The sequence below is a fragment of the Syngnathus typhle genome, linkage group LG11, assembly GCF_033458585.1.
Source record: "Syngnathus typhle isolate RoL2023-S1 ecotype Sweden linkage group LG11, RoL_Styp_1.0, whole genome shotgun sequence".
Taxonomy (NCBI): domain Eukaryota; kingdom Metazoa; phylum Chordata; class Actinopteri; order Syngnathiformes; family Syngnathidae; genus Syngnathus; species Syngnathus typhle.
In genome coordinates, this window is record NC_083748.1 from 1334410 (window position 1) to 1360943 (window position 26534).

The window sequence follows — 26534 nt, forward strand, 5'->3', positions numbered from 1 at the left end:
AAGTTAGGGGGCTCCACACCGCCCCAGCGGAATTTAACTGTTTCTAATTGCCTTAACTTCTTGCACACCTTATTTGATCTGAACGACAGTGTCCACTTAAATTTCTTCTTTCAATTTGCAGAATTTCGACATATAGTAACAGGTATTCTGCTTACCTTATCATTGATGAGCTCAGGGTTGAGGAGACGTCGTACCAGCTCAACGTTGTGCGCTTATTCCTTATTCCCAAACGGTACGCCGACCGGGAGACAGCTGTCCCAGACAAACTGTCCGGTGACTTGGATACAGACCACGAGTTAGTCAATTACCCTTCTCTTGACCTCACGTACGGGGTCACCAAGAAGTTGTTAGGCTACGGATTTTAGTTATTGATCTGACTCCAAATTGCGATCAACACTTAACACAAGAATTGTTATGTCCAAATCCACACACTGTCGCAGCTAACAATTTTGCGAGTTCGTTCTGTCAAAGAGAAGACCAGTAGATCAATTAGGCCGAATTTACCAATTGTTTAATCCTGACAAAGCAAGCTAATACAGGCGCCTGGGTCTCGGGTCCTTAACACAAAAACTAGTGTGCCTTCTGTGACCATCAAAAGACAACACATTCTTCCGGGTTGCCCAGTTTTGAAGAAACACAATATGAATATTCAAGCATGCAAAATATTGTGTGGTGATTGGTTGATGGTCATCTCCTCCTCATTTGGGTTTTTCCGCTCAGCGCTGGTGTCTGGTCTCAGTTGTGAGCGGTTGGGTCTGGACCACAATGACGAGTTGTTATTCGCATTCCTCACCGGCCTTGAGATGTCCTCCCTGTCTGGACATCCTGTTCCACAATACTTTGTAGAAAACAAATTCATATAGCCTCCACATTCCTTTCCACTTAATATGCGACCACACTCCTACTAGAAATTATATTGATATGATTATATGTGTCTAACGCAGCCTTAATCAAATGTGTTTGCAAACTGCCGAAAGTACATTTCCCTTTAGCCCCCATAATGCTTCTCCTTGGGTGAGACATCATCACAGCCCATAAAGTCCGCAAGCAGGTGAACGGTTCAAGAGATGCTCCATTCGCCCAGAAACTCGACCTCGGATGGGTGATCGTCGGAAATGTGTGTTTGGGAGGGGTTCAGAGTCAGAGTCAGCTTTATTGTCAATTCCTTCATGCCAAGACACACAAAGGAATCGAAATTACGTTTCCTCCATCCCACGGTGACGAGACACAGTACACGAGTAACATACAAGTAAACAACGGGGGAGAGAGTTCAGGACCCCAAAAGCCTGGAGATCACAAACTTCGCCAGAGGCGAGCAGTGCTTGCATCCCACCACAGAGTCTCGGCACCATTCGTCACGGATGTAGATGCGCATTCCACCTCCTCGCGATGTTCCCCCTCGTACAATTGCCCGGTCCGCCCGATAGCACGCTAGCCGTTCGCCAGAAGAACGGAAGGCACGGCCGGGCGAGCTGGGTTGGCCGCCAGCCTGACCCGGACGCCCCCGCTCTCACCCCTCTTCAGCCTCCTCGCACACCGCTTCCGACGCTTCAGGACGGAGCAGACCGAGCGCCTTTAATGTCCCCGCTTCAAAGTCCAGATCGCCACAAAACTCGCTTTCGCCGATGTCGAGCAGAACCAGCCCGCTGTACTTGTAGCACAACCCGGTGCGACGAGACGAACACACAAAACTGTCGGACAAACCCACATTAAACGACAAAACAAAACACCGTTAGGGACAGAGAGAGTCCGCTGCGTGTGCACGCGCCACCATCTTACTTCCTTACAAGCCTGACACCATAAACGCCCTGTATACCAGGACTACGGAGCAGAAATGCCCCTCCATCTTCAAACCCTGCCCGAACGTCCTTCAGGTGAAAGAGAGGTACAGTCCAAAGCACCGATCATCCTAAGCGACAGTCGACAGAGAAACTTACCTGCAACGGAGAAACCGACCAGCTGGGTTCTACAGTGTTTCAACAAACAAAGGATGATAATAAGGTGGCTCCCTCCATTGACGACCTTTCGTTCCTGAACATCATGGAAAGGAAACAGCATTTTCTCACCTTCATGGAGAAGGTCTTTCGGAACAAACACGCAGAAGTGGCCCCTCCTCTGAAGGAGGACGAAGAGCAGTGGCAGCATGTGTCTACAGAACTGAATCCTGCAGATACCGCCACGAGGTCCGTTACTGCTGCACGTCTCTCAGACTCCAGATGGCTGTCTGGACCTGCGTTTTTGAAGCAGCCCCTTAAGGTCCAGCCTGAAGAAGACTCCTTCGAGCTGGTGAATCCTTCATCAGATCCAGACATCCGTCCCCTAGTGTCGACTATGAGCACAACCATGTCGAGCAAACAACTCGCGTCTCAGCGCTTCTCCAAGTTTTAAAGTTGGACATCGTTGACCCACGCCATAGCTGTTGTTTCCAGAAGAATTCTGCAACCGAAGCCAGTGGCTGCAAAGGTTGGCATCACTGCCACGCAGTAATCTCCATCAATGAACTCTCTCAGTCTAAAAGAACCCTACCCGAGTACGCCTGTCAGTGAAAGAAGGATAAACTTTCTAAAGACAGCCCTCTCAAAACCTTAGATTCTTTCATCGACGCTGATGGTCTGCTGAGGGTTGGAGGTCGTGTCAGAGAAGCGCAGCTCCAGCAAGAGGAGAAAACCCCTCTCATCATACCTGGAAAACATCACATAGCAATGCTCTTGGTACAACACCACCATGAGTAGACAAAACATCAGGGATGACTGTTCACTGAGAGCGCTGTGCGGGCCGCTGGTTTTTGGATAATTGGCGGCAAAAGGCGTGTGAGCAGCCTGATCCACGGGTGTGTCACATGTCGCAAACTGCATGGCACCCCCCAGAACACAGAAGATGGCCGACCTTCTGGCAGACTGCCTTTCTACCAAACCTTCATTCATGAGCGTGGGCATCGATGTGTTCGGACCATGGATCGTATCATCACACCGTACGAGAGGTGGCCTCGCTCACAGTAAGCGCTGGGCAGTGTTATTTACGTGCATGAGTGTACAAGCCGTCCACATCGAAGTCATTGAGTCCTGAGACACCTCCAGCTTCATCAACGTCCTCCGGCATTTTCTTGCCGTCAGGCGCCCTGTGAAGCGCATCCGTTCCGATCGAGGAACCAACTTTGCCGGCGCTTGTAAGGAGTTGAAGATACCCTTGAACGTCGACAACGCTTCGGTCGAGAGGTTCCTCCTGGACCAAGGATGTGCATGGAAGTTCAACGTTCCACACACCTCTCACATGGGCGGTTCGTGGGAGAGGATGATTGGAGTACCACGAAAGATCCTGGACTCAATGTTCCTCCAGCTTGGAACTTCGAGACTCAGCCACGAAGCACTCTCCACACTCTCTCTCTCTCTCGTGTAACGTTAGAGCTCCAACTTGGTGTCGTGGAGCCATGCCAGCATCTCTGGTCCCAGGTCGTAGAGGCCGGCCTCTGAGGGTGGTCTATATAGGGGGCAGGTGTTGATGATGTGGTCGGCTGTCTGCTCGAGGGCTCCACTCTCGCATGCCGCACTGTCCACCAGTCCCCACTGCCGCATAGACGTGTTGAAGCGGCCAGCACCAGTTCTTAAGCGATTCAGTGTGGTCCACTGCTGGCGAGGTAGTTCGTCTCCTCCTATGGCGCCGTCTCCTGGTTCCCAGACATAACGGTGCATGAGGGAGGGGCCAGCTGCCTCCCACTCCTGCTTCCAAGCTACTGCCAGCCAGGCATCTCTGGAGATGTCTTCAGGGATGGAATTGACCATCTCTTGTGCTGCCATGTTGTAGGGGTGGCATGCCTTGAGTCTGCTTGGTGGAGCTGGAGTTGTTGTAGTGTTGTGCAGGATGTGCCACTTGTTATTTTTTGCCTTCCTGGCGAGAACGAGGGTGGCAGCCTCTCGCCGAAGGTTGGCCGGCGCTATTCCCGCGAGGACAGGCAGGAGGGACACAGGGGTGGGTTTCAGGCCTCCTGTTATGGTTCGGAGGGCGTTGTTAATTGCCACATCCACTTTTTTGGCATGGGGGCTTCTGTTCCAAACTGGAGCACAGTACTCTGCTGCAGAGAAGACCACCACTTGGGTTGATATCCCCAAGATCTTAGCAGAGGCTCCCCACGTTGTTCCAGCAAGGCGGCGGATCAGTGGAACCCTGGATGTCACCTTTGCCTTCAGATCTTCGAGGTGTTGTTTGAAGGATAGGGTCCGATCCAGACGTATGCCGAGGTACCTCGGGGCTTGTTGAACGTCCAGGCGTTTGCCCTCAATGCTCACTGCCAGTTCTCTCCTTGCTTCCCTGGTGCTGAGGTGGTATGATGCACCAACAACGCTGAGCTGGAGATGCCACTTTTGAAGGTATGCTGCCATGGTGCGCATGTCTTCATTCAGGCCTTCTTCCGTCGCCTTCCACGGTCGACTCAGCATGATGGCAAGGTCATCTGCATAGCCATACTTTCTGGATGCGTGTCCGGTAGGTCGTATATATAGATGTTAAATAGTGTTGGTGAGAGAACTGACCCTTGCGGTACCCCGCTCCTCAGTCTACGGAGCCTACTGCACTGCCCACTGCTGGTTTGGAAAGTAAAGCTGCGGTTGGAAAGCGTCTCCGTAATGAACTGCACCATGTGCCGGTCCGGTATGGTCCTCAGCAGCTTCAGGTGGAGTCCCCGGTGCCACACTGTGTCATATGCGGGAGTTAAGTCCAGGTATACCACTCCAGCTTTCTCCTTATCCTGGAAGCTGTTCTCGATGTCTTGGGAGAGTAGGGTAATCTGGTCTGCTGTTGACCTTCCGCGACAGGAACCAGCTTGTTCCTGTGGGAGTTGTGAGTCCACCACTGGCTCTATGCGGCTGTGTATCATTCTTTCCAAGATCTTAAACGGGACACTCAGCAGTGAGATGGGCCTGTATGACTTTGGGTCCTCCGCATCTTTGTTTGGCTTCAGCAGAGCTATCACGGAGGCCCTACGCCAGATCTTCGGGAGCTTTAATCTCCGGTAGCATGACGTGAAGAAACCTTTAAACCAGTGGTCACCAAACTACGGCCCGCGGGCCGGATACGGCCCACGAGACCGTTTAATCCGGCCCGCCAACCCTGAACAAATTGTATCATTAAACTTTATTTTTTGGTCATTTTGCCTGCAATGACTGCGTTTCCCCAGTAAATGGGGAAGCGCTCGCCTGCGCATTTACTACCGGAAAACGTGTCAGAAAGCTCGGTGCACACTCACAAGTGCGTGTACATACATGGCGCACTCGCGCTCTATTTGTATCAGTCCCGAATTTAGAGCGTGGGCTGTGACAACTGCATTCTTATAATTCGCGCACTGAGCTTTCAGATGCAGTTTTGCGCTGAAGCCACCCACAAACCTTTCCCTGGAATCCTTCCATTAAAATGAGTCGCCCAAGGAAAAGCAAGGTGGACACAGTGCCGAGCGTTTAAAAGAGAGTGGCCAATTTGGCTTGACGTACGCGACGTGACGTTCAGCCACATGGACGTCAACATCAACCCGTCACAGATCGAGGTAAACGGACCAACACCTCGGATCTCGCCTAAGAATTGCCACAACAAATTTTACTCCAGACTATGACGCACTAGGAAACTTTAACAAAAAAGACAGCGGTGTCTACAAGCCTACTGGAACCTACAAAAGGATTATAAGGAAGGAACACAAGAACTTTAAGAGACTGCTCATATGTGTCAGAGAGATTCTGCTCTGACAACTGAGCTGAACTTTTATCTTTTATCTGGCACAACAGAAAGTTAATGTTTCATGGCTTTTTTTTCTATGAAGAACCCAGAGAGAGTTATTTAGTTATTATTTATTTCCTGTTTTTTCTGTGAAGAACTCAGAGAGGGTTATTTAGTTATTAATTATTTCATTAATAGTGTTATTATTTTTCCTGACTTCTTTTCTGTAAAGAACCTGGAAAGGGTTATTAAATAACCGTTATTTGGTTATGTGTGGCTTTCTGGAAAACAATAAAAATTTTAACCTCCCCTACAATCGTCACACTTTTTCTGTTACAAACTGACGCCGGCCCCCCATCAGAAAAGGGAAAAGTTATGTGGCCCTCACAGGAAAAAGTTCGTTGTTGGGCCCTGGTGGATGACAAACTCCGGGTGAAAGTAGTCACGGCCCGGGGATTTGCCCGGCTTTAGCTTGCGAATGGCCTCACTGAGTTCCTCTGCTGTAAAGGCTCCAGAGAGATTAAAATCGACATTGGCCGCTCTTGAGATGCAAGACACCTCACGTGATATTAGTCGTGCAAAGTCTTTGTCTGCATCCGGGAAGCGGCCGTTCTTCAGGAGTTGGGAGGCAATGGAGTCTGCAGTGACTGGGCATCTGTGGGCTGGTGTATTTCTGCCTGTGAGCCGGTTGATGGTCTGCCACGCTTTGCGGCTGGAATGGGTGAAGTCGATTGATTCGATGATTTCTGTCCATCTCGCCTTGCGGGTGGCGTCCAGCTTTTCGACCAGTGCTGCTGCCGTTGCGTCCTCTTCTCTGGAGCTGGCTCTCTGGTGTTCCTTCAGGAGGCGGCTACACTCCCCATCCCAGCCTGGGATGTAGTTCCTGTTGTACCCACGTGGGATGGCCTTCTTTGCCGCACGCAGGAGGACCTGGCAGTAGGCTGCATAGGCTGCTTCCACATCTGTGGACTCTGGGTCTGGCAGGCCGGCAGACCTCCTTTCCGTCTCCTCAGTATACGACTCCCAGTTGGCTTTTCGGAAGTTCCATCTCTTCACAGGCTTCCCTGGCACCGGTCAAGAACACGCCTTTCCAGTCTTGGGTCGTTGCTGTGGCAGATGGCAAAGGCCAGGTCCGGGTTGGTGGTGGTGTTCCAGCGTGCAGAGAAGAAGGTTGGGGGTTCCTTGGGGTCGTACAGTGGCAGGGCATCAGTGTTGGAGGTGCATTCGCACAGCGCCACTCCCCTAGGAGTTGAATGGTTGTACCCCCAGTCTGTGTGCTGGCAGTTGAAATTGCCCGCATGGATTGCGTGTGCAATTACAGATGGGAGTGATGTTGTGGTTAGCTCCGATGGTGGGGGCTTATAGACGTTGATGACTGAGGTTTCCTGGATTTTAGTAACCAGCCACTCGATGTTGGAGCCTAGTGGGGATTGGTTACAGGCTGCCCAGTTTATTCCAGTGCGGACGAAGGTTGCCACACCGTGTTGCTTGGTGTTGATGGACCTGGCGAGATGAAACCTAGGAATTTTGAGGATGTTGTTGGGGAAGATGGACGACAACCTTCACGCGGTCTTCCCTGTGAGTAGCAAGGTCAGGGTGCAAGTCCCGCTTGCGAAAGTAATGTCGCCAAACAAACGCAGAGCCTGCAGACTGAGGAACAGTGGACGGGGAGCTATCCCGACCGTCAAAAAACGAGGCTTGTCGGTGCTTCAACTTAACGTCGAGGGCCTTACCACCGCCAAACTTGAAGTCCTTCGGCACCTGGCCGACTCCAATGGGGCCGCGGTCCTGCTCCACAAGAGACGCACTGCACTCTCCACACTGATGGCGGAGGTCACTGCGATCATCAACAGCAGGCCTCTGATTCCAGTTTCTACTGACCCGGACGATCTTTTCATTCTTACTCCAGGAACCCTCCTCACCAAATAGGTGAGTGTACCTTCAGCCCCAGTCGGTGACTGGATCAAAGACCTCCACAAGTCCCAGTGGCCCCAAGTCCAACATCTAGCCCAAACATTCTGGGATAGATGGAAGAAACAATACCTCGCATCACTTCAGCCGCGACAGAAGTGGCAGGCTCCCACCCCAGACATCCAGCCTGGGAGCATTGTCCTTCTCAAAGACAATCAGCTCGTGAGAAACGAGTGGCCTCTGGGACTGATGACTCAGGTCTTCCCCAGCAACGATGGCATGGTACGTAAAGTCGAGGTCAAGGTCCTCAAGACGAGCGGGACAAAACTGTACCAGCGTCCTGTCTCCGAGACGGTCCTCCTTCTTGCCCCCGATAAGAAAGAAATGTATAATGGACCTTTAAGGTTGTGGCAAAATGCCAGACGGGGGAGTGTTATGTCTTTCATGTCTTTGGACAAAATATTGACGTCATATGATGGCGCCGCGGATGGCAGCCACGGTGAGTCGCTCTCTGTTTCCACCTGTCAGTGGATCACCAGCTTCCTGACCAACAGGAGACAGCGTGTGAGGCTGGGGGGCATCACATCTGACACCCGGACCACCAACACTGGAGCCCCTCAGGGTTGCGTCCTCTCCCCACTGTTCTTCTCCCTCTACACCAATGATTTCTCCTCAGGTGACTCCCCTGTGAAGCTCCTGAAGTATGCAGACGACACCACTCTCATCGGACTGATCCAGGACGGTGATGAGACTGCGTACAGACAGGAGGTGGAGCGGCTGGTCCACTGGTGCAGTCAAAACCATCTGGAGCTGAACCCGCTCAAGACCGTGGAGATGACAGTGGATTTCAGGCGAGACCCTTCACCACTTTTACCCCTCACTATCCGCAGTAATACTATTCTTTCCACAGACACCTTCAAGTTCCTGGGAACCACAATCTCTCGGGACCTGAAATGGACCGGCCACATAGACTCTGTCCGGAAGAAGGCCCAGCAGAGGCTGTACTTCCTGAGACAGCTCAAGAAGTTCAACCTGCCGCGAGAGCTTCTGAAGACCTTCTACACTGCCATCATGCAGTCTGTCCTCTGCACCTCCATCACTGTCTGGTTTGGATCGGCCTCCAAACAAGACAAGCACAGACTACAACGGACAATCAGAACTGCAGAAAAGATCATTGGAATCAACCTCCCATCTATCCAAGACTTGTACCTGTCCAGGACCAGGAATCGGGCAAGGAACATCTCTACAGACCCTTCTCACCTGGGTTGCAGTCTGTTTGAACTACTCCCCTCCGGACGGCGTTATAGAGCTCGGTACGCCAAAACCAGCAGACACAGAGACAGCTTCTTCCCCCAGGCTGTTGCTCTGATGAACTCACACCACTCATAGAGTCTCAGAGACATTACTGTGCAATAACATCCTGCTCCTCACACCTTTTTGAATTTGTCTACACTGTTTTTGCCATTATTCACATGTCCTGAATGTTGTTAGTCACCTAAATGTTGAACAGAGGGTGTGTTTCTACCGAAGTCAAATTCCTTGTTTGGCACGCTCAAACATGGCGAATAAAAAACTCTTGAATCTCTTGAATCTTTGTAGTCTTTTATCAGTGTTAAGATAGAGTTGGTCACGTGACTAGAGTCAGGAAGTAAGCGCATGTTTCAGCAGTGTTGAAAGAGAACGCTGCTTGTTCTATTCTCTCCTGCAGTTCGGCAAAACTACTACCTACATTTTGTGTTATACAAGGCATCGTTGTTTCCCCCTTTCCCTTGTTATTAAACCTGGAGTCAACCTTCAACCTGGCCTTCAGAGTCTTGATGAGTGAAAATGGTTGAGCTTACTGTCTTTGAACATTCAACATATTTGGAGGGCAGGATACTGAGGTACATTTTGGATTCTATGCGTCACTGTATGTCACCTTAAATGGCGACCTTGCAGCAGTGAGAAGACCCTAAGCTATTTTTGCGGTACAGAGAAGCTCTAGTTTCAGTAATGTGTAGGTACTTAGAATATGGAAGGGCCATTCGTCCGTGACCAGGAAGACCTTTGTCCATGCACTTTTAAGGGCATCGGAAGTAACCAGTAGAGTGAGACTCGGACCGCAGCTGTTGTCTTAGGAGGTACAAATGATGGGGGAGAACAGATAGAAAAAAAGAGGAAGCGCGCAAAGGGCAAGGAGCGCGGAAGGCGCGAAGGACAAGTGCAGGCGCGCAAGGGGCAAGAGCAAGAAGCGCGGGGGCCTTTTTGGGGCGAACATCTGTGCTGTCGAGAGCTGAAACATCTTTGCTCTTGGGGCCACTCTAACTTTTGGAGAGACATCACTTTGACATCGGTTGAATAAGTCTTTTCCCAATCAGCCGTGTGTCACCGAAGTGCTTCCTTACCCGGACCAGCCATCGTCCACTGAGTGTTTTTTTGGAGACCAGCGAAACAACAAAGACCATTCACCACAATACAAACACTTAAAATTTCCTCCTCATCTTGTCCTGTCTGCAGGGTTAGAGTTAAGAATTTTTTCCCATGATTCTTTTTCCTCTTACATACCACAAGACTGTTCTATTCCACTTGTGTCTTATTTGAAGTTCTGAAAATAAAAAGAAACCCAAAAACCAATTTGTTTTCCACACTGGTTTATTGCCTCGAATAACCGCTGAAAATTACACAACAATATACGTGTGTGTACTTTTTTTCATATTTACATTCCTATTAACGTGTGTGTGCGCATGTGTGAACACAAAGGCCAATGGACGCACGCACGGTGCGTATTCATTTGGCAGCGACAGGGATGGCCACCATCTCCCTCAGGCTTTTGTGAAGTGGAGGTTTGCTCCAATCACGATGAAACCCTGCAGGGTGCCACGGGTCAGTGCGGTCGTGGAAGTGTCTCACACATGCACGCAAACACTTACGTTGTGGTACTCCACCACTTCCTCGATGAGGTCCATCCCATCTGCCAGAGGAATACGAACACCTCGCTTGATCCAGTCTGGAAAGGTAGGTGCGCACACACGTGACGAGCGTGGACTGGAATGTGTCGTGCGTTGATGTCGTCTTACTGTTGATAAGAGGTACCACGGACATCTGCAACATGGTCTTCAAAGGAGCCTGCAGTGGAATCAGCTGACGGACGTCAAAGGAACACATCAACACCCAAGGAGATGCCAACAACTGACAAATGTCAAAGATGCAAAAAACGGACACTCCAAAGACACTACCACAAACATCAAAGATAATGTCTGAAGACAAGAGACCGCACATGAAAAACAGAGGAGACAGGCACATTCAAGACATATGCCAACAATAGACTTCAAGCCATTGAAAATGGAAATGCCGTAGACACACTTGGATTTCAAAAGCAGGGGGGTGGCATCACAGTGGACAGACCAATCTGAGACTTGAAAAGCAGGCATGAAAGACATAAGACCATACATCAAGAATGTTAGAGAAGCGATCCTCTCTTACTGCCAGAGATTCCAACGCTGACTGGTTGGAGTAGATTTTGAACCTGAAAGAATCAAAGGTGAAGGTCCACACGGTTGCACTTGTGGACATGCGACTACGTGCGTGCATACCTGCGCAGGTCGACTTGTACCGCCAAGTGTTTTCTTCGGATAAAAACTATGGCGTTAAATTTGCTTTCCTGGAGAAGCGCAGAAGACAACATCCTGACCTTTCGAGGACTCTTGGCATGAGGAGGATAAGTGCGCATACCATGGTCATACTGCTGAGCTGCACGGGCGGCTGGCCGGCAGGCATCATCATCACCTTGACTATAGCCGTCATGGCGACGGTGGCGCCGGACGTCTTGATGGTGGACTTTGGCGGTGCATTGACAGCCATTTCCAAAGACACGGGCGAGTCCATCAACGCCGGATTCTAACAGACGCAACGCAAGTCAACGCTTTGCATGCCGGTTGAACAGACATTGACGACACAACACAAGACATCCAAGCACACTGGAAAGACCTAAGTCGAAGAAATGCACTGGGAAGCTCGTCTCAAATGCAATCAAAGATTAAAGAGGTGTGAAGAGGTCAGCATCAAAGACACACCAGTGATTTAAACATACATTTAAGGCCCTTGATAATGGATAGTAAAGATGTGCAAACAGACTTGAGAAGACAAATGAAAAAACGCAAACACGGATATCAAAGACACGTGAAAAATGCTCAGAAAACGGGCACATTAAACACAGCAACACTGACTGACATGGCCGATAGGTGAAGACGTTGAAAGGAGGGGAACACTTTGAAACGCACGCAAAGCCGTGATACATGGAAAGCGTACACACCCAAGATGTGGAATAAGCAACACCAAAGACACAGAAACAGACGTCGGGGGACAAGGGTAGGGCAGACATCACAGGTGCAGGTGACAATGCGGCAAAAGCACGGCAAAAATCGGATGTCAAACGCTGCGTGTTCGCTTCTCTTCCGGGGGGGTGTTAATGGGACGTCAAACGCTTTGTGTGGCGGGCTCCATCTAGTGTGGAAACTGAGAAGCTGAGCTCAAGCTTCTTGTGCGGGCCATATTCAATTATGTTTTCAGAATTTGCTGCGGGCCAATAAAAACTGGACCGTTAGTTTGGACACCCCTAATTTAGAGCAAAGAACTGTGTAGTCTGCCTGATGCCATTGCCTTTGGTCTTTTCTGTTCCACATGTAGAATTATGTAGCTTGTTAAGTCAACCATAATATCGGATCGGTATCGGGTATCGACCGATACGCAAAGCCTCGGTATCGGTATCGGTATCGAAACTGAAAAAGTCGGATCGGTGCATCTCTAATCCGAGCCACGATGCCACTCGCCAGCATCATGATGGTTCCAAAGTAGGTTGTCCTCAGCAGCATCTCCAAATCTTTGGGCATCTGCCAAAGGCACAAACAGTCAAAGACCTTTGTGGCTCACCGGCCGGCAAGACTCATCAAGTGCTGGTGCCGGTGGCTCACGTTGTCGTTGGTGACGTTCATCTGGAAAATTCCCGCCTTGTAGTAGGAGAACAGCCCGCTGTCAAAGAAGAACTCCGATAGGGCCAAGTAGACCATCCTGTCGTACTCTAGGATCGTGGGCTCCACTGCATAGTTGCCCAGTGCGTCATGCTCGTCGTCCCGCAGGTGGAAGAACATCCCCTGCCAACAGCAGGCGGCACGCGTCATGCACACACGCGTCGCAAGCCGCGCGTCTCGCATTGCGCCGTACTCGGAAGTTCATATCCAGGCTCCGAGACGTCACCAACGGGTCGTCTGTCAGTGCGTAGTCAATCCCGATGTAGCTGTCCACCTCCGCTCTTACAGGAATGCTCTCCAGGATGGAGTTGACATGCAGCAGAGACGCCTGCTGCAAGGCCGGACAGATCTGCATGCGCAGGCGCACAGCTGGCCGTTAAATGCCAGGAAGCGGGTACTCACCAGCGGGAGGAAGACTGATGAGAGGAAGACAGATGGGCGGTGATGGCGGCAACGGGACTCACAGACAGACCTGCTTGTTGAGGAGTAAGCGCATGCCGGTGGTGAGGAACTTTCCCAGGAAGTTGTAGACTCTCCTGTGGGTAAATCAGGACGTGGGCCATGACGTCACGGATGACATCAGCGACGACCTCCTTACCCGAGCGTCCCGCCAAACCTTGCCCTCATCCTCTGGATTTTGGCTTCACAGGTGACGTTGTTGATCTTGAGGCGTCCGCGTGTGTCTCGGCCCAAGCCGAGTGCTGCGTTAATGCGGACGCCCTCGGCCGACGCCTCGATCGTTCCTGTGTCGTAACTGATGATTTAGAAATCATTGATTAGCGACTGAGAGACATTTTGTGGCTTGGCCACCGGCAGCACCAGAACTCACAAGAACCAGTAGAGGAGCTGTCGGTGGAAACTGAGAGCGATGGACGAGTTCTGGACGTCAAACATCACGCCCGCCTCGGGCGAGAAGCTTAAGTCGGCGTAAGTCAGGTTGAGAGCTGTGATCTTCACACTGGATAAAGCACGCAACAGTCAGCAACGGTCAGCTGGCCACAACGCTGCGCCATCTCATTTAATATGCTCTAGCCTGCTGTTAGGCCACAGCCCCTTGCCCAAAGGCTCCCTTGGGGATTTAGGGCACAGTGCTACACTGGAGCTTCCCATGCCGTTGCAGCGTAGCTTTTGTCATGGAGCGACAGACTGACAACCAGATGTGTAGCTTCCCTCCATAGCATCGTAACGTAGTATTAGGCTATAGTGTTTCACCGCAGAGCACGTAGCAGTTTGACAACTTAGCATGAGATGACAACATTACGTGGTTTGATGGTGTCACAGTGTTACCGTGCAGTGTTTGGTTGTGGCGTTAGCTGATAGCGTCACGCCAATGTGTTATGTCGTAGCATTGGGCTGTTGCGTGACATGATCACATTCCACCATTATGTTGGAGTGCCATGCTGTGGCATGGCACGGAAGTGCTACTTTGGTTACAGTGGACATTGTTGAGTTGGAGTGTGCAGTGATGCGCACATGCGCCGTGAGAACAGGTGTCGCTGCGCCTGACGCCACTACCCACTCGCTGACGGTGTACTGGAAGTTTCCCTCCTTGCCACTCATCTCGGGCATGCTGATGTTGCTCAGCTCCTCCGCCACAAACTTCTGCGTCTCCCACTTGACTATAGGCAAAAACACAACACAGGCAGCTCATGGGCAACTAGCGGGCGGGCGAGTGGTCTTACGCATGTCCAGGCCTTTGTCCGTGATCCGGATCTTGCATCCGGCCGGCTCGGCGACCGCCATCGCCCACGTAAGTGCGCAGACGAGGAGGAAGGGCCAGGGCCGGGTTGTCGACGCCATGCAGAAGGCCAGAGCCTGCAGTAAAGAATATTGAGAAAGGACACATCGCATCATGTGCAAATGCTGAGTTGACGTGACCTCCAGTAACCTCTTACAAAACATTCCTCTCAAAACACACGCTGCCGCGTGGCTGAAGTGTTCTAAGGACGCCTTTGCCGACATTTGTCCTCATTTGCTTCCTCTTTGTTCCTATTTGTCATCTCGTGGCGCTTCCTGACCTCCATTAGATGGACAACAACGCTTGAGAAGACGAGCGGGACGCCTGGCTGCCTTCTGGCTGTCCGCCGGCCCACTTTGTCCTCGTGTCCTCCCAGCCGTCAACCTCTCCTGGCTCTCCAGGTCCAAACCACCATGGCTCTCGCTTTCAAGAAGGGACGTTTGAAAAGCCGCGTTCCATCCACTTTCAAGTGAGACTTTTAATGAAGGGTTAGGATCTTAAACTCGGGGTTGATGTTTCTAACATGTTGGAGTGTGGGTTAGGGTTAACCCTTGTGTTGAGGCCCTGTCATATGATATTTGGTTGAAAAACTTTGAATCCTGGCCAATATTATAAGATAGTCATATTTACCGGCTCAGCGAGCACCTAACTCAGACAGTAGCAAACACAAAAAAAACCAGCAATTGATCCATGGGTAGGATTCCAAAATGAGGTTAAGGTTTTAAACGAGGTTGTTAATCCATGGTGAGCGTATCAAATTACCGTTTTTTTCCGTGTATAGTGCGCAAAATTTGACGAATTTATTGTCCTAAAATCTGGGGTGCTATACATGGGTACAAAAACTTTTAAATTTTTTTTTTTTTTTTTTTTTTTTAGAAAACAAAACCAACAACAGGACTGACCGACAAAGTCGTGGAACAAAAAGACAGGGTGACATTACCAAAGATAGGAACAGAAAGCAAACAGACATCATGACAGTAACACATGCAATGATCCGACGGTGAGCGAGGGGCAGACAGGACTTAAATACAAAACACGTTACATCGATTGAGGTGACACAGGAAGAGAGGGGCGACGCGAAAAGAAACTATGGCAACCTAGACACATAGCAAAACTGGGAACGAGACGTGACAAATGTCCCTCGAAATGAAACTTGAAATCACCAAGTTTTGGTTTCCAAGGGTGTTTTTATTCCTCTTCAACGTCTCTCCCATACAGAGCCGCCTTTTTCACGTCCGCACGCCTTTTTCCCGTGCGCGCACGGAGCGCGGTGGTGCGTTTATGGGCAGTCGGAGAAAGCAACGCCAACAAAAAAAATTACATCCAGCCTAGTTAAGACCATACCAAAGACTATAAAAAATGGGACCCATTGCCTCCCTGCGTGTGTGACGATCATTGGGACTTAAAAAAAATAAAAAAATAATAAAAAATTCATAAAAATTGGGTGCGTATTATACATGGGTACAGGCTTTTTTCCAGCATCAGCATGCCATTTTTAGGGTGCGTATTATACATGGGGGCGCACTATACACGGAAAAAAACGGTAGCAATTAGAATACAGGCTTAAAATTAGTTGGGGTGAGAAAAGAGGATTCACAGGATAGGGTGAGTTGGAAACAGATTACCGTTTTTTTCCGTGTATAGTGCCCCCCCATGTATAATACGCACCCTAAAAATGGCATGCTGATGCTGGAAAAAAGCCTGTACCCATGTATAATACGCACCCAATTTTTATGAATTTTTTTTTATGAATTTTTTTCTTTTTTCTTTTTTTTTTTTTTTTTTTTAAGTCCCAATGATCGTCACACACGCAGGGAGGCAATGGGTCCCATTTTTATAGTCTTTGGTATGGTCTTAACTAGGCTGGATGTAATTTTTTTTGTTGGCGTTGCTTTCTCCGACTGCCCATAAACGCACCACCGCGCTCCGTGCGCGCACGGGAAAAAGGCGTGCGGACGTGAAAAAGGCGGCTCTGTATGGGAGAGACGTTGAAGAGGAATAAAAACACCCTTGGAAACCAAAACTTGGTGATTTCAAGTTTCATTTCGAGGGACATTTGTCACGTCTCGTCCCCAGTTTTGTCTATGTGTCTAGGCTGCCATAGTTTCTGTTAGCGTCTCCCCTCCCTTCCTGTGTCACCTCAATCAATGTAACGTGTTTTGTATTTAAGTCCTGTCTGCCCCTCGCTCACCGTCGGATCATTGCATGTGTTACTGTCATGATGTCTGTTTGCTTTCTGTTCCTGTCTTTGGTAATGTCACCCTGTCTTTTTGTTCCACGACTTTGTTGGTCAGTCCTGTTGTTGGTTTTGTTTTCTAAAAAAATAAAAATAAAAAATAAAAAAATTTGTACCATGTATAATGCGCACCCCAGATTTTAGGACAATAAATTCGTTAAATTTTGCGCACTATACACGGAAAATAACGGTATTCGCTGTGGCGACCCCTGAGGGGAAAAGCCAAAAGGAAAAGAGGAAAAGAATACAGGCGTAAAGTTGTAAAGGTTTGAATTTTAAATCAAAGTGTAGGGTGTTAGTTGCCTTAGGGTTTCCAATGAGGGTTTGGAATTAGTGCCAGTGATTCAAACAAGGGTTTGAAAATGAAGGGTTTGAACTGGAGGTATGGTTCCAAAGTACAATGTTTCTGCCTGCTACACATGACATAGACATGAAAATACGAAGACAAAATAGTTGGCTAATGTTACTGGGGCATTAACAACTGTTAAAAGATTCAAACATTTTAGAATGACACAGACCAACACAAACTATAAAATACAGACAACGAACGCCACAACCTGAAAACCCAAGTCGACATATTGAAAAAGGCAGACTTTGGTTGCCACAATCTCACCTGTCCATCATCTGTCCACATCTGTCAAGTCGCGTGTGTGCAGATGTTGCAAGTACTCACAAATGAGAGGCACACTCACAACCTCTTCAGAATCCTCGAGATGTCTTCACTTCAGCACGCTTGTTCGCTCTCGATTTGCCCCTAAGGACTGACTCCGCTTGCTGGGGTTTGACTATGTACTTGTGTGTGGGCGCGCGCATGAGTGAGGACGTGCGACATTAACACACTGACTGAGGAGGTTGAAATGGGGACGTCTCCGAAAAGAGCACAACTTTCCAGGACGCTCCCTCGCAAACTCTCCGTTGCTATGTCCAAATTTAAAGACTGCTTCGTCGTCTGAAGGTAGCATTTCTGGTCACCGTACGTCATTTCCGGAGAACGCTTTCAAGGGCATCTTGGGCTACCCCAGCATCAACCCTGGCCATTTGGTACATGTTTGAGGTGAATTCGGACCCCACGTGCGGTCGTCTCGTACAGGAAATTACGCCATTCATTCCAAAATGTGGCCTTCCGAGGACCCAGTCTGCCAATTGGGAAACAGGTTTTGGGTGCGCGTGTTCGGAGTTTGCCTTGTTATAGTGTGTGTGCGCGCGCATGTGCGTCTGAGGATGTTGACTCCAAAGTGTGCCCGTGCTCGCTCACGCTCTAGTGTAGTAGTGAATGGGTTAGTGTTTGGATGAAATTTTTTTCTCTCTTACGCGTCAATCTCAAGCTAACCCCCAAGTTTCCAGATTTTCTTATGTATGGAAACTCGTGAGCCATTCTGTATTTTTAGAAAATCAAAACATTACGTTTTTGTTAAATAAACATGACAGCCAGAAAATTTCACAAAGTCTAAATAAAAATATCTTGGCACAATCTGAGTTGACATTTTTTCATTAAACACATGAAAAACTACATGAAGAAAGTTTACATTCATGACAAATCTCACAAATGTCTGACATGATGACATGTATTTGTTGTACTATGCTGTCATTTGAATTTGGCTTTCTAACAATGTTTTTTGGGCATCCATCAAAATACAGTTTTTTTAATTTGTTATACAAAAAAAAATCCACAGTCAAACAATTCAAAGTTCATCAATTTTCTAGCGCGCTTGTCCTCACGGCGGTCACGGGCTTGCTGGAGCCTATCCCAGCAGTCACACATGAAAGATGTTGAAAACACCACATTCCAAAGTGGTTAGAACAATGATTTGTATGACAGAGTTGTGGTTTTGTTTGATTTTTCCCATTTCAGTGTTTGTCTCGGTTTTTGGGTTTTCATGGTGGAGCCGCATCAACATGTTGTGAAGATGCCAATAAAAAAGCACCTTGAAAACATTTTCTGGGGTCTTTATTCCGTTGACACCTTCAATACGGCAAACATCAGACTTGAAGGCAACAGTACAATAAAAATAAAAGTGTGTGTGTGTGTGTAAGGGGGGGGGGGGTGAATGCTTAGTGGCTCGGACAAGTTGGTCCTTGATGGTCGGTTCCGTGTACATTTGCAATTATGCAAAATGTGGAAGACGTCACTGCATCTCAAAAGGCCGTTCAATGGATTGCAGGCTGAATTGATGAAAAAGCAAGCTCTCCACCATAAACAACCTCCTCCCTAGCACAAGACAAGAGTGCACCGCACGCAAGTTTCCCTGAAAAAGTTTTGAAAGGTGTCCCGAAAATTCAAACATTCTGTTTCCGATAACACAGCTTGTCAAAAATTAGAACATTTCAGCATTTTCCCCTCCAGTGCTTTCGACTAACAGTATTAGCGCATCCAAAATTGACATTTCACTCTGAGGAGCAATGGCAGGAACCAGACAAGCGAAGAAAAATGGCGCCACAAGATGGCGGCCATGCCATCAGCAGGCTGGCGAGCGGATGGGATCCTCCAAATTGGAAATTCAAAAGGTTTATCAAGCATTTTGGCTTACAGCCCCCCAAATCATTTAATTGGAGTGCCAAGAAAGTCCTAAAACTGGAGTTGATGGCCACATGGGGTACAATCCAAGTTGCAGGCAAAGCAAAATGGGTGATGCCCAGGCGATGTCAAGGCGAGCCTCTTAAATAGAAACCAATTGTTGCTTTGTCAAAACGAGGCAATGCTCTTTGCCTTCTTCATTTGGATTTGATGGGCCGATCAAAGACGGTACTTGATGTTCATCGAGCCGTGTGAGCGGAGTCACAAGTTGTCCTGCCGCTGTCGCCTCTTCTTAGTCTCGATGGCGTCCAGGATGGGTTTCCTCTTGGCCTGGTAGCGCTGACGGATCTCCTCCATTTCTTGCTCCATCTGCGGGTCCAAGGCAGCCAGACGCACACGCAGGTCCTCCACCGACCACAAACTCGCCTGAAAACAGGGGCGCAACATCAACACGTCCGGCGTGTGGAAAGGCAAGTTGCGGCGGCAGTCATGTCACATAAAGGCACTGGCGGCAATGGTCTCGCCGGAGACGGCAGCTGAGTGGGCTTCACCTCGTCAGCTTCACTATGAGCGCCATCTCCTCCCACAAAGGAGACGAGCGCAAGACGAGCTCGCTCGTTCGGCTCAAGATACGAGCCGTCGGCAGCCCCGCTTCAAAGCCCCCAACACAGCTGCGTTTGGACTCTGGTGGTGGCAGACTCCGACTTGAGCCTTGAGCCCGTTGAGAATATTCCGAGAGAACAAAGAGCTGGCAGTGTGGGTGGCTTGGACCGCATCATCGCTGCCACGCCTCGGTTGAGGGAAAACAATTGTCTCTCTTTGGCGAGCGGTCCGAGCCGAGCCAAAGGGCGCTAAACCTTGCGAGTCAAGATTGCCACCCAACTCCAAGATGCTATCTCGAATTGAATGCCCACCTTTGAGCCAGTGCGCTTCGTGCGTACGACAAGACTTAGAAATCGATGCGTTCATTGCAATTGCGCCAAGTGACAGACGTTAGGCCATCATTGGCCCAACATGTTTGCACATTTACTGCACTCTATATTGCAAAGGAAGGGGAATGTAAACATGTTTTTTTAATTATCAGATTTGAGTGAAAAAAACAACAATTGACACAGTTTGGCGAATGGTGACGGTCACGAGTTGTGGCCCCAGACTGATATTTTGGAACGTGTTCATATTAGGCAGACTCACCGGCTCTAGATGGGCGTCCGCCGGTGCTTTGCGGTCCACTCCTCTGATGCTGGCATCCTTTTCCTTCTGCTCAAAGTATTCCAGGAAGGACGGCTTGGCGGGCGGAGACGCCTCATCCGTCCCTGACCGACAGGCAAAAGCGCATGCTCATCAAAAAAACGGCCCTTTTGGCTGGCCGGCATTTTCACATTGGATGGCCATATTGCATTTCTTTGGTCTGTTTTGGAGTTAAATTGCAGAGGAGAAAGTGTTGTCCAAGCATTCAACATTTGCATTTTTGCAAGCATGCACTCCGAAAAATTAATTTTCAATTTTGGAGGGTTTTTTTTTCGTGTCAAATATTGGAATCAGCACCGGGCGGCAAGTAAGCCTCATCAGCCATCTAACAGGTAGCCCTGACTTGGCATCAATCACTAGGCAAGAAGTGCCCCCCACCCCCTTCAACAACCCTCCCATGTGCAATTGCAGAATTTGTTGCTTTGATTCAGTTATTACTCCATCCAAACAAACAGTGAGCTGAAAGCCAAGAGTAATGAGTAAAGAGCAATGGCCAAAATTTATTTTCCCCATATGTCAGGAGGCGGTACAACATCCCAGCTGCTCGGGCATGGCTGCTCCACTCGCCAACATCACAAGAGCGAAAACAGTTAAAGAAGCGCAATATGGGTGTCAAAGCATGTTTGTCAGAAGGCCGTCTCGTTTTTAGGCTAGAGGTGGCGCATGCCATATTTGAAATATTGGCAATTTTGAAGAAGAATTGACGCACTTTTCATGGTCCCTGCCTCGTCCTCGTCGTCCGAGTTGATGATCATGGTGCCCAACTGCGAGCGCACGCTTCCCGTCTGGTCGTTGGGGTCTGGTTGGCCCGACGTGGTGGCGGCGCGCATGGTTGCCAAGCCACCCGGTCCCGCCCTCACCATGGTCCCTTGGTCCACCTCGTCGTCTTCTTCCTGGAAGGCAGAAAAGGACAGTCAATAATAGACTGGGAGAGCAGAACAAGAGAGCCTCAAATGGAGGGCAGTTTTGTATTCCAACACATTGCAGGCCTACAGAATTGGCGTCATCATTTTCGTCATTCCGCTCGGCGTGTACCGCCTGCTGGCGTTTGGCTTTAATGTCCATGGCGTCGTTGATGAGGGCTCTCAGGATGCTGCCAGGCTTGGCCGCCTTGATGAAAGCGTGCTGGAAAAAACAACAACAACACTAACCGTGGTGTCATTCAAACATGTATGATCACTTCTTGGCTTGCAAGCTTCCACAACGAGACGGGCTAATGAATAAACTCACGCTAAAGGGACAAAAGTAGTGGGAAACGCCCGAACAAAAAAAGTTTGACTTCAGGGAAAATGTTGCAACTTCTCAAATTATTTTCTTTAATTATTAAATGTGACTCCAATGGCTCGATGGAGCACTGGTTACAGTTAGGAGGGTGCAGGTTCAACTCCACCTCCGGCCCTCCCTGTGTGGAGTTTGCATGTTCTCCCCGTGCCCATGTTGGTTTTCTCCTCCCACGTCCCAAAAACATGCTTGGTAGGCCGATTGAGTACAACAAATTGCCCATAGGTGTGTGGGTGAATGGTTGTTTGTCTCTGTGTGCCCTGCGATTGGCTGGCAACTGGTTTAGGGTGTCCCCCGCCTACTGCCCGATGACTGCTGGGGTAGCCTCCAGCACGCCCGGCACCCCCGTGGGGACAAGCAGTATAGAAGATGGATGGAAATGTGGCTCCAACCTCACAAGATGTCCACAGCTTACCTTGCTGTGTTTTGAATAAGATGCTTTTGTTTTTTCCAAAAAAAAAAAAAAACAATTATCATTGTCTGATTTAATTTCCTGGGAAAATATAGGACTAATCTAGAAAGAGTTTTTTTGCCAGAAAAAAAAAAGGACTTGATTGTGAAAATTTTAGTGTCCCATAAGGTGTGACATTTGACTTCTTGTCCATTCCAAATTCTTCACGTCATGACCCGATTTGCCTAGGAAGTAGCGGCGCGCCCAATACACGCACTATGCTGTAAGCGATAGGCCTTGCGTGACGTGCGTAACGTCATTATTGATTCTGTCATGTGTTTTGTAGACTGTAGCGCTGCATGGTTTGCAGCAGCGTGTCATGGACTCGTAGCCATAAAGATGTTGCGGCATTTTAAATTGGGGAATGAAAAAAGAAGGAGAAGTCTTTATGACAATGAGTAAAGACAGCAGCAGTTAGGTAAGCAAGGCAACGTAACCCCTCCCTTTTTATGGTTAGGCTACCCATTGCCCTTCTTCTGTGGTTAATTTCGCATGAAATGAAAATTTTGCACAATGCCGAGTTAAAAGGTGCTCAGGTCTTTAATACAGTCAGTACACAAATGTGTTGTAAACTAGGGTTTATTGTTAACGTTTTACTGTTGTTTTGAAAGGTAGTAGTTGAGAACCACTAGCTGACTAGCGATTCGTTTTTGTTTAGCCTGTGCAACTTAAGTCTGTGCAATTGAATCAAGAGGGGAGAGAGTGTGAGAGAGGAAAGGGTGTTTTGTTGTCAACGTTTTGCTGTTGTTTTGAACATTGTAGCAGTTGAGAACCATCAGCTGACTAGCCATTCATTTAGCCAATGAAACATCAGTGCAAACAAAACAAATGAGGGGAGAGTGTGAGAGTGGAAGGGTGTGTGTGTGAGTATTGTGTGCGTGTGTTTGCGTGCGCGTGTGTGTGAGACTGAATGACTGTGTGATTGGACGCTGCAATGAGGAGCGATCTGTCTGTCTCCCGATGTTTTATTAAATAAAGTTGTATTTGTTGTTGTTGTAGATTCGTGTAGATGCTGTTACTGAATAAAAAGGTTTCTAAGAAACACATTGGATTTCAAATGGCAAATAGTTTTAGTGAGTCCCTGCTCCATTTTGCTCGATCTTCATTCAACGCTGAAGCCAGCAAAATGGACAATTTGGCGGCACATCTACCTGCAGCAGCTGTGTGGCGGTGGCCCGCTTCTCTGGGTTCTTCACCAAACACTGGCTCACAAAGTCCCGGAACTGAGGCGACCACGCGTCCGGGTCACGCAGCGTCGGCGGGGGGTTGCTGGGAATCATGAAGATGGCCTGTCAGAAGACACAGTCTGCTTTTGTGGAGGACATTTTGGCACTTTTCAGTCAAACAAGCTGTAGAAAGGATCCGGGTGTGAGGAACAAAAGAGTTGCTGTTGGTTTTGGGCCGCCTCACCCTCATGGGGTGGATGTCAGCGTAGGGCGGCCTGCCCTCGGCCATCTCGATGGCGGTGATGCCGAGCGACCAGATGTCAGCCACGCAGTTGTAGCCAATCTCCTGGATCACCTCGGGCGCCATCCAGAAGGGTGTCCCGATGACCGTGTTCCGCTTGGCCATGGTGTCCTGCCGCGAGGAGCCAGCAGAAGTGAGGGGGGGTTGGGGGGTCAAAAGGGGCAGGTAAGGGGGGGGGGGGGGGGCACGGCGGCGGACCGACCGTCAGCTGGCCGGCAACGCCAAAGTCGGCTAGCTTGGCCTGACCGTCCGTGTTGAGCAGGATATTTCCCGCCTTGATGTCACGGTGGATTTTCCTCATAAAGTGAAGATACTCCAATCCCTTGAGTGTGGACTGAAGGATGCTGGACATCTCCTCCTCGCTCAGCTACGCAAAAGCACACCGGTTGAGTTGAAATGAAGCACGAGTGAGTATTGCCATAGTCCAGACACAGCTTTGCATGCATCTGCTCTGCGTTTAGCTTCAGACAACTTCTAGTTTTAACTCAAAATCCCACCGTGTGTCGCTCTAACAGCTTGCGGGTGTGCTTGAGTCTTACCGTCTTGTTGCGTATGCGTATGATGTCGGACACGGAACCGGCCCCACAGTATTCCATGACAATCCACAGGTCGCTGTTCTTGAAGTAGCTGCCGTAGTAGCGCACCACATGTGGACTGAGCAGCAAGGAAGAACGATGACTGCTATGGTCAGTTGCCGAGAAAACAATGTTGCCATGTGTCGTTAGCAACATAAATCGCCATTGCTTGTAATTATGAATACAAAAGATGGCAGCGTTAGGGACGTTAAATGATTGTTATGCGCACCATTGACGTGCGGTATTGTTACAAACGTGAATGAAATTGATTGATTTGTGGATTGCTACAAAGACAAACGGCTGTTACGCAAGCAGCTTGGAGACGGTCACGGACGTTGTTACAAATAACCACCGATACTACGAGCATGGCCCGGAGGACCGCTCCACATATGATCGCGTCATGAGTATGAGGCCACCTGTTGCACTGCTGCATGATGGAGATCTCTTTGATGATCTCCTGCAGGTCTGACTCGACGGGAACCTGTTTGATGGCCACGATCTCTCCCGTCTCTCGGTAGTGAGCCTTGAACACGGAGCCGTACGACCTACGCGGGCGGGCGCACCAGACAGGAGGTTGCCAACGAATGAGTGAAGAGAGCAAGCGACGGCGACGGTAGCGGGCCTCACCCTTCACCCAACTTCTCCAGGACGTCAAACACTTCCTCGGGCTGCTTGGTCAGGCTGTCCTCGCTCAACTTCTTCAGCTGCCTGCCTCGCACACACCCAGTTAAAAAGTCAAGGAGTTCCTAGCAGTCTTAAGAACCCATCTGTGGCATGATTTCACAAATCAATTTCCTCCACTGAAGTAAACGAATTAATTCACGGCCGCCGCCCCCTCCCCCTCTAAAAAAAAAAAAAAGTTCTTAGGGAGCCGTCGGCAGAGCGAACGATAACTTAAAGAGAGCGCCGCCATCAAATCGTTTCAAATTTCCGATGAATGAAAATCAACTCGGGTTGGTTTGAAATTAAATTGACTGATCGAAGTCATTTTAAGTGTCAGGAAGCGAGCCAGCAGGTCGCACGCTCGCCTGATGTCGTCACGGCGTCACCAAGGGGGCGAACAAACCAAGTCGGCGAGAGGAGGTCAGCAGTTACCTGCGAGGATGGTTCCGCATCTGCACCTTGTCCCTGCTCTCCATGCTCGGTTCTCCAGCGGCAGCCGTGGCTAACAGATAGCGCTGTCGGTTGTCGAGATAGGAGCAGCTACGCGGCTAACAAGAGCCGACTTCGCTTCCAACCGCTCGTCGAAAAGCCCTCAATTCACTGTCGCCTTGCACGTCACATACTCGGGCGAGGTGCCATCAGCTTCTTGGACCGGGGCTCCCCGTCAAGGTGGCCACCTCTCCTCCCGTGTTCAGACAACTTTGGACTTGTTGGGCGGTGCACCGCGGATATTCGGCGGCGGTGGGGCAACCAGGAACTAAGAGCGATATAGAACGGAGAAGCACGACGGCTGACGAGGAAGGTCGAAGAAGAGCGAAGAGGAAACGAAGAAGAGCGGAGAAGAATGAAGACTAAAGGGGACAGCTGAGGGGCTGCAGCGACGGACCCTACCGACAGAAGGCGCAACGTCATCGGGGAAAAACTTGCCAATGACAAAAGTATGAGGTCAGCGGTTTAAAGTGCAGGTGTTTTCACAAAATTGCTAAGGTTTTGATTTGGATTCAAACAAAATGATGGCAATTCGTGCCAATGCAATCAATGTTGGAGGCCAAATGTAGGGTCTTAAAATCTTCCTCATTTTAGCACAAGTTGTCCAATATAATGATATTCAACTTTGTTCTTTACCTGGGGATTGTTTTAGATCGTTTTTTAGTATTTCTTGCATAAACTAAAGTGCATTGTCATGTGCTGTATTTTAAAGCAGTGGTCCCCAACCTTTTTTGCGCCACGGACCGGTTACATGTCAGAAATATTTTCGCGGGCCGGCATTTATATAAATAAATACATTTGTATAAATAAATAATACATTTATAATAAATATATAAATACGATGAAATAAAATGATACGACTGACATAAAAACAAGTACAAATGACAAAAATTAAACCTCACCATTACGTTGAATTAGTGGGAACACAGTTTGTTTCTCAGAAACGAGCCGGTTCCATCTAGACGTAAGCGGAGACAATGACACCCAAAGTGATTAAGGTTTGTCTTTTATTGCAGGATGGTTGGTCTCCATGTGTTGAAGCAGTTTTGAATGCTTCATTGCCTGGTTAGTTAGCCTGTCGCTACATATTAGCTTTGCGGGCTCGACTATGGAAACATGTCACGTGACCGGGACGAGTGTCTTGACCTGAATTAATTGATCGTCGATATTTTTTTTTTCTTTTCTGTGCGGCTTGGCACCAAGTGACCCATGGACCGGTACCGGTCCGCGGCCCGGTGGTTGGGGACCACTGTT

At 49.1% G+C, this 26534-nt stretch overlaps 2 protein-coding genes across 7 annotated transcripts; both read right to left on the reverse strand.

Moving 5' to 3' along the window:
* Nucleotides 1-10224: 10224 nt before the first annotated feature.
* Nucleotides 10225-17762, reverse strand: pltp (phospholipid transfer protein). 4 transcript variants are annotated; one of them, XM_061290470.1, is made up of 15 exons: nt 17205-17762; nt 14300-14432; nt 14137-14236; nt 13447-13575; nt 13216-13371; nt 13090-13153; nt 12811-12966; nt 12561-12740; nt 12420-12479; nt 11323-11487; nt 11184-11251; nt 11074-11116; nt 10668-10779; nt 10521-10597; nt 10225-10457 (listed from the first exon to the last, which is right to left on the reverse strand). In XM_061290470.1, the coding sequence occupies exons 1-15, from the start codon at nt 17223-17225 to the stop codon at nt 10413-10415; spliced, it is 1509 nt and encodes a 502-aa protein (XP_061146454.1). In that variant the 5' UTR covers nt 17226-17762; the 3' UTR covers nt 10225-10412. The 4 variants fall into 4 exon arrangements, with proteins under 4 accessions (XP_061146454.1, XP_061146451.1, XP_061146452.1 ...); XM_061290467.1 differs by lacking the exon at nt 17205-17762 and having other exon boundaries at nt 14300-15212; XM_061290468.1 differs by lacking the exon at nt 17205-17762 and having other exon boundaries at nt 10668-10731; nt 11041-11116; nt 14300-15212.
* Nucleotides 17763-18064: 302 nt separating this feature from the next.
* LOC133161823 (serine/threonine-protein kinase 4-like) lies at nt 18065-26499 on the reverse strand. 3 transcript variants are annotated; one of them, XM_061290472.1, is made up of 11 exons: nt 25224-26499; nt 24756-24836; nt 24545-24673; nt 24093-24231; nt 23756-23920; nt 23497-23664; nt 23238-23375; nt 21348-21479; nt 21064-21247; nt 20298-20419; nt 18065-19532 (listed from the first exon to the last, which is right to left on the reverse strand). In XM_061290472.1, the coding sequence occupies exons 1-11, from the start codon at nt 25265-25267 to the stop codon at nt 19368-19370; spliced, it is 1467 nt and encodes a 488-aa protein (XP_061146456.1). In that variant the 5' UTR covers nt 25268-26499; the 3' UTR covers nt 18065-19367. The 3 variants fall into 3 exon arrangements, with proteins under 3 accessions (XP_061146456.1, XP_061146455.1, XP_061146457.1); XM_061290471.1 differs by having other exon boundaries at nt 24093-24234; XM_061290473.1 differs by having other exon boundaries at nt 24093-24207; nt 25224-26084.
* Nucleotides 26500-26534: the final 35 nt, after the last annotated feature.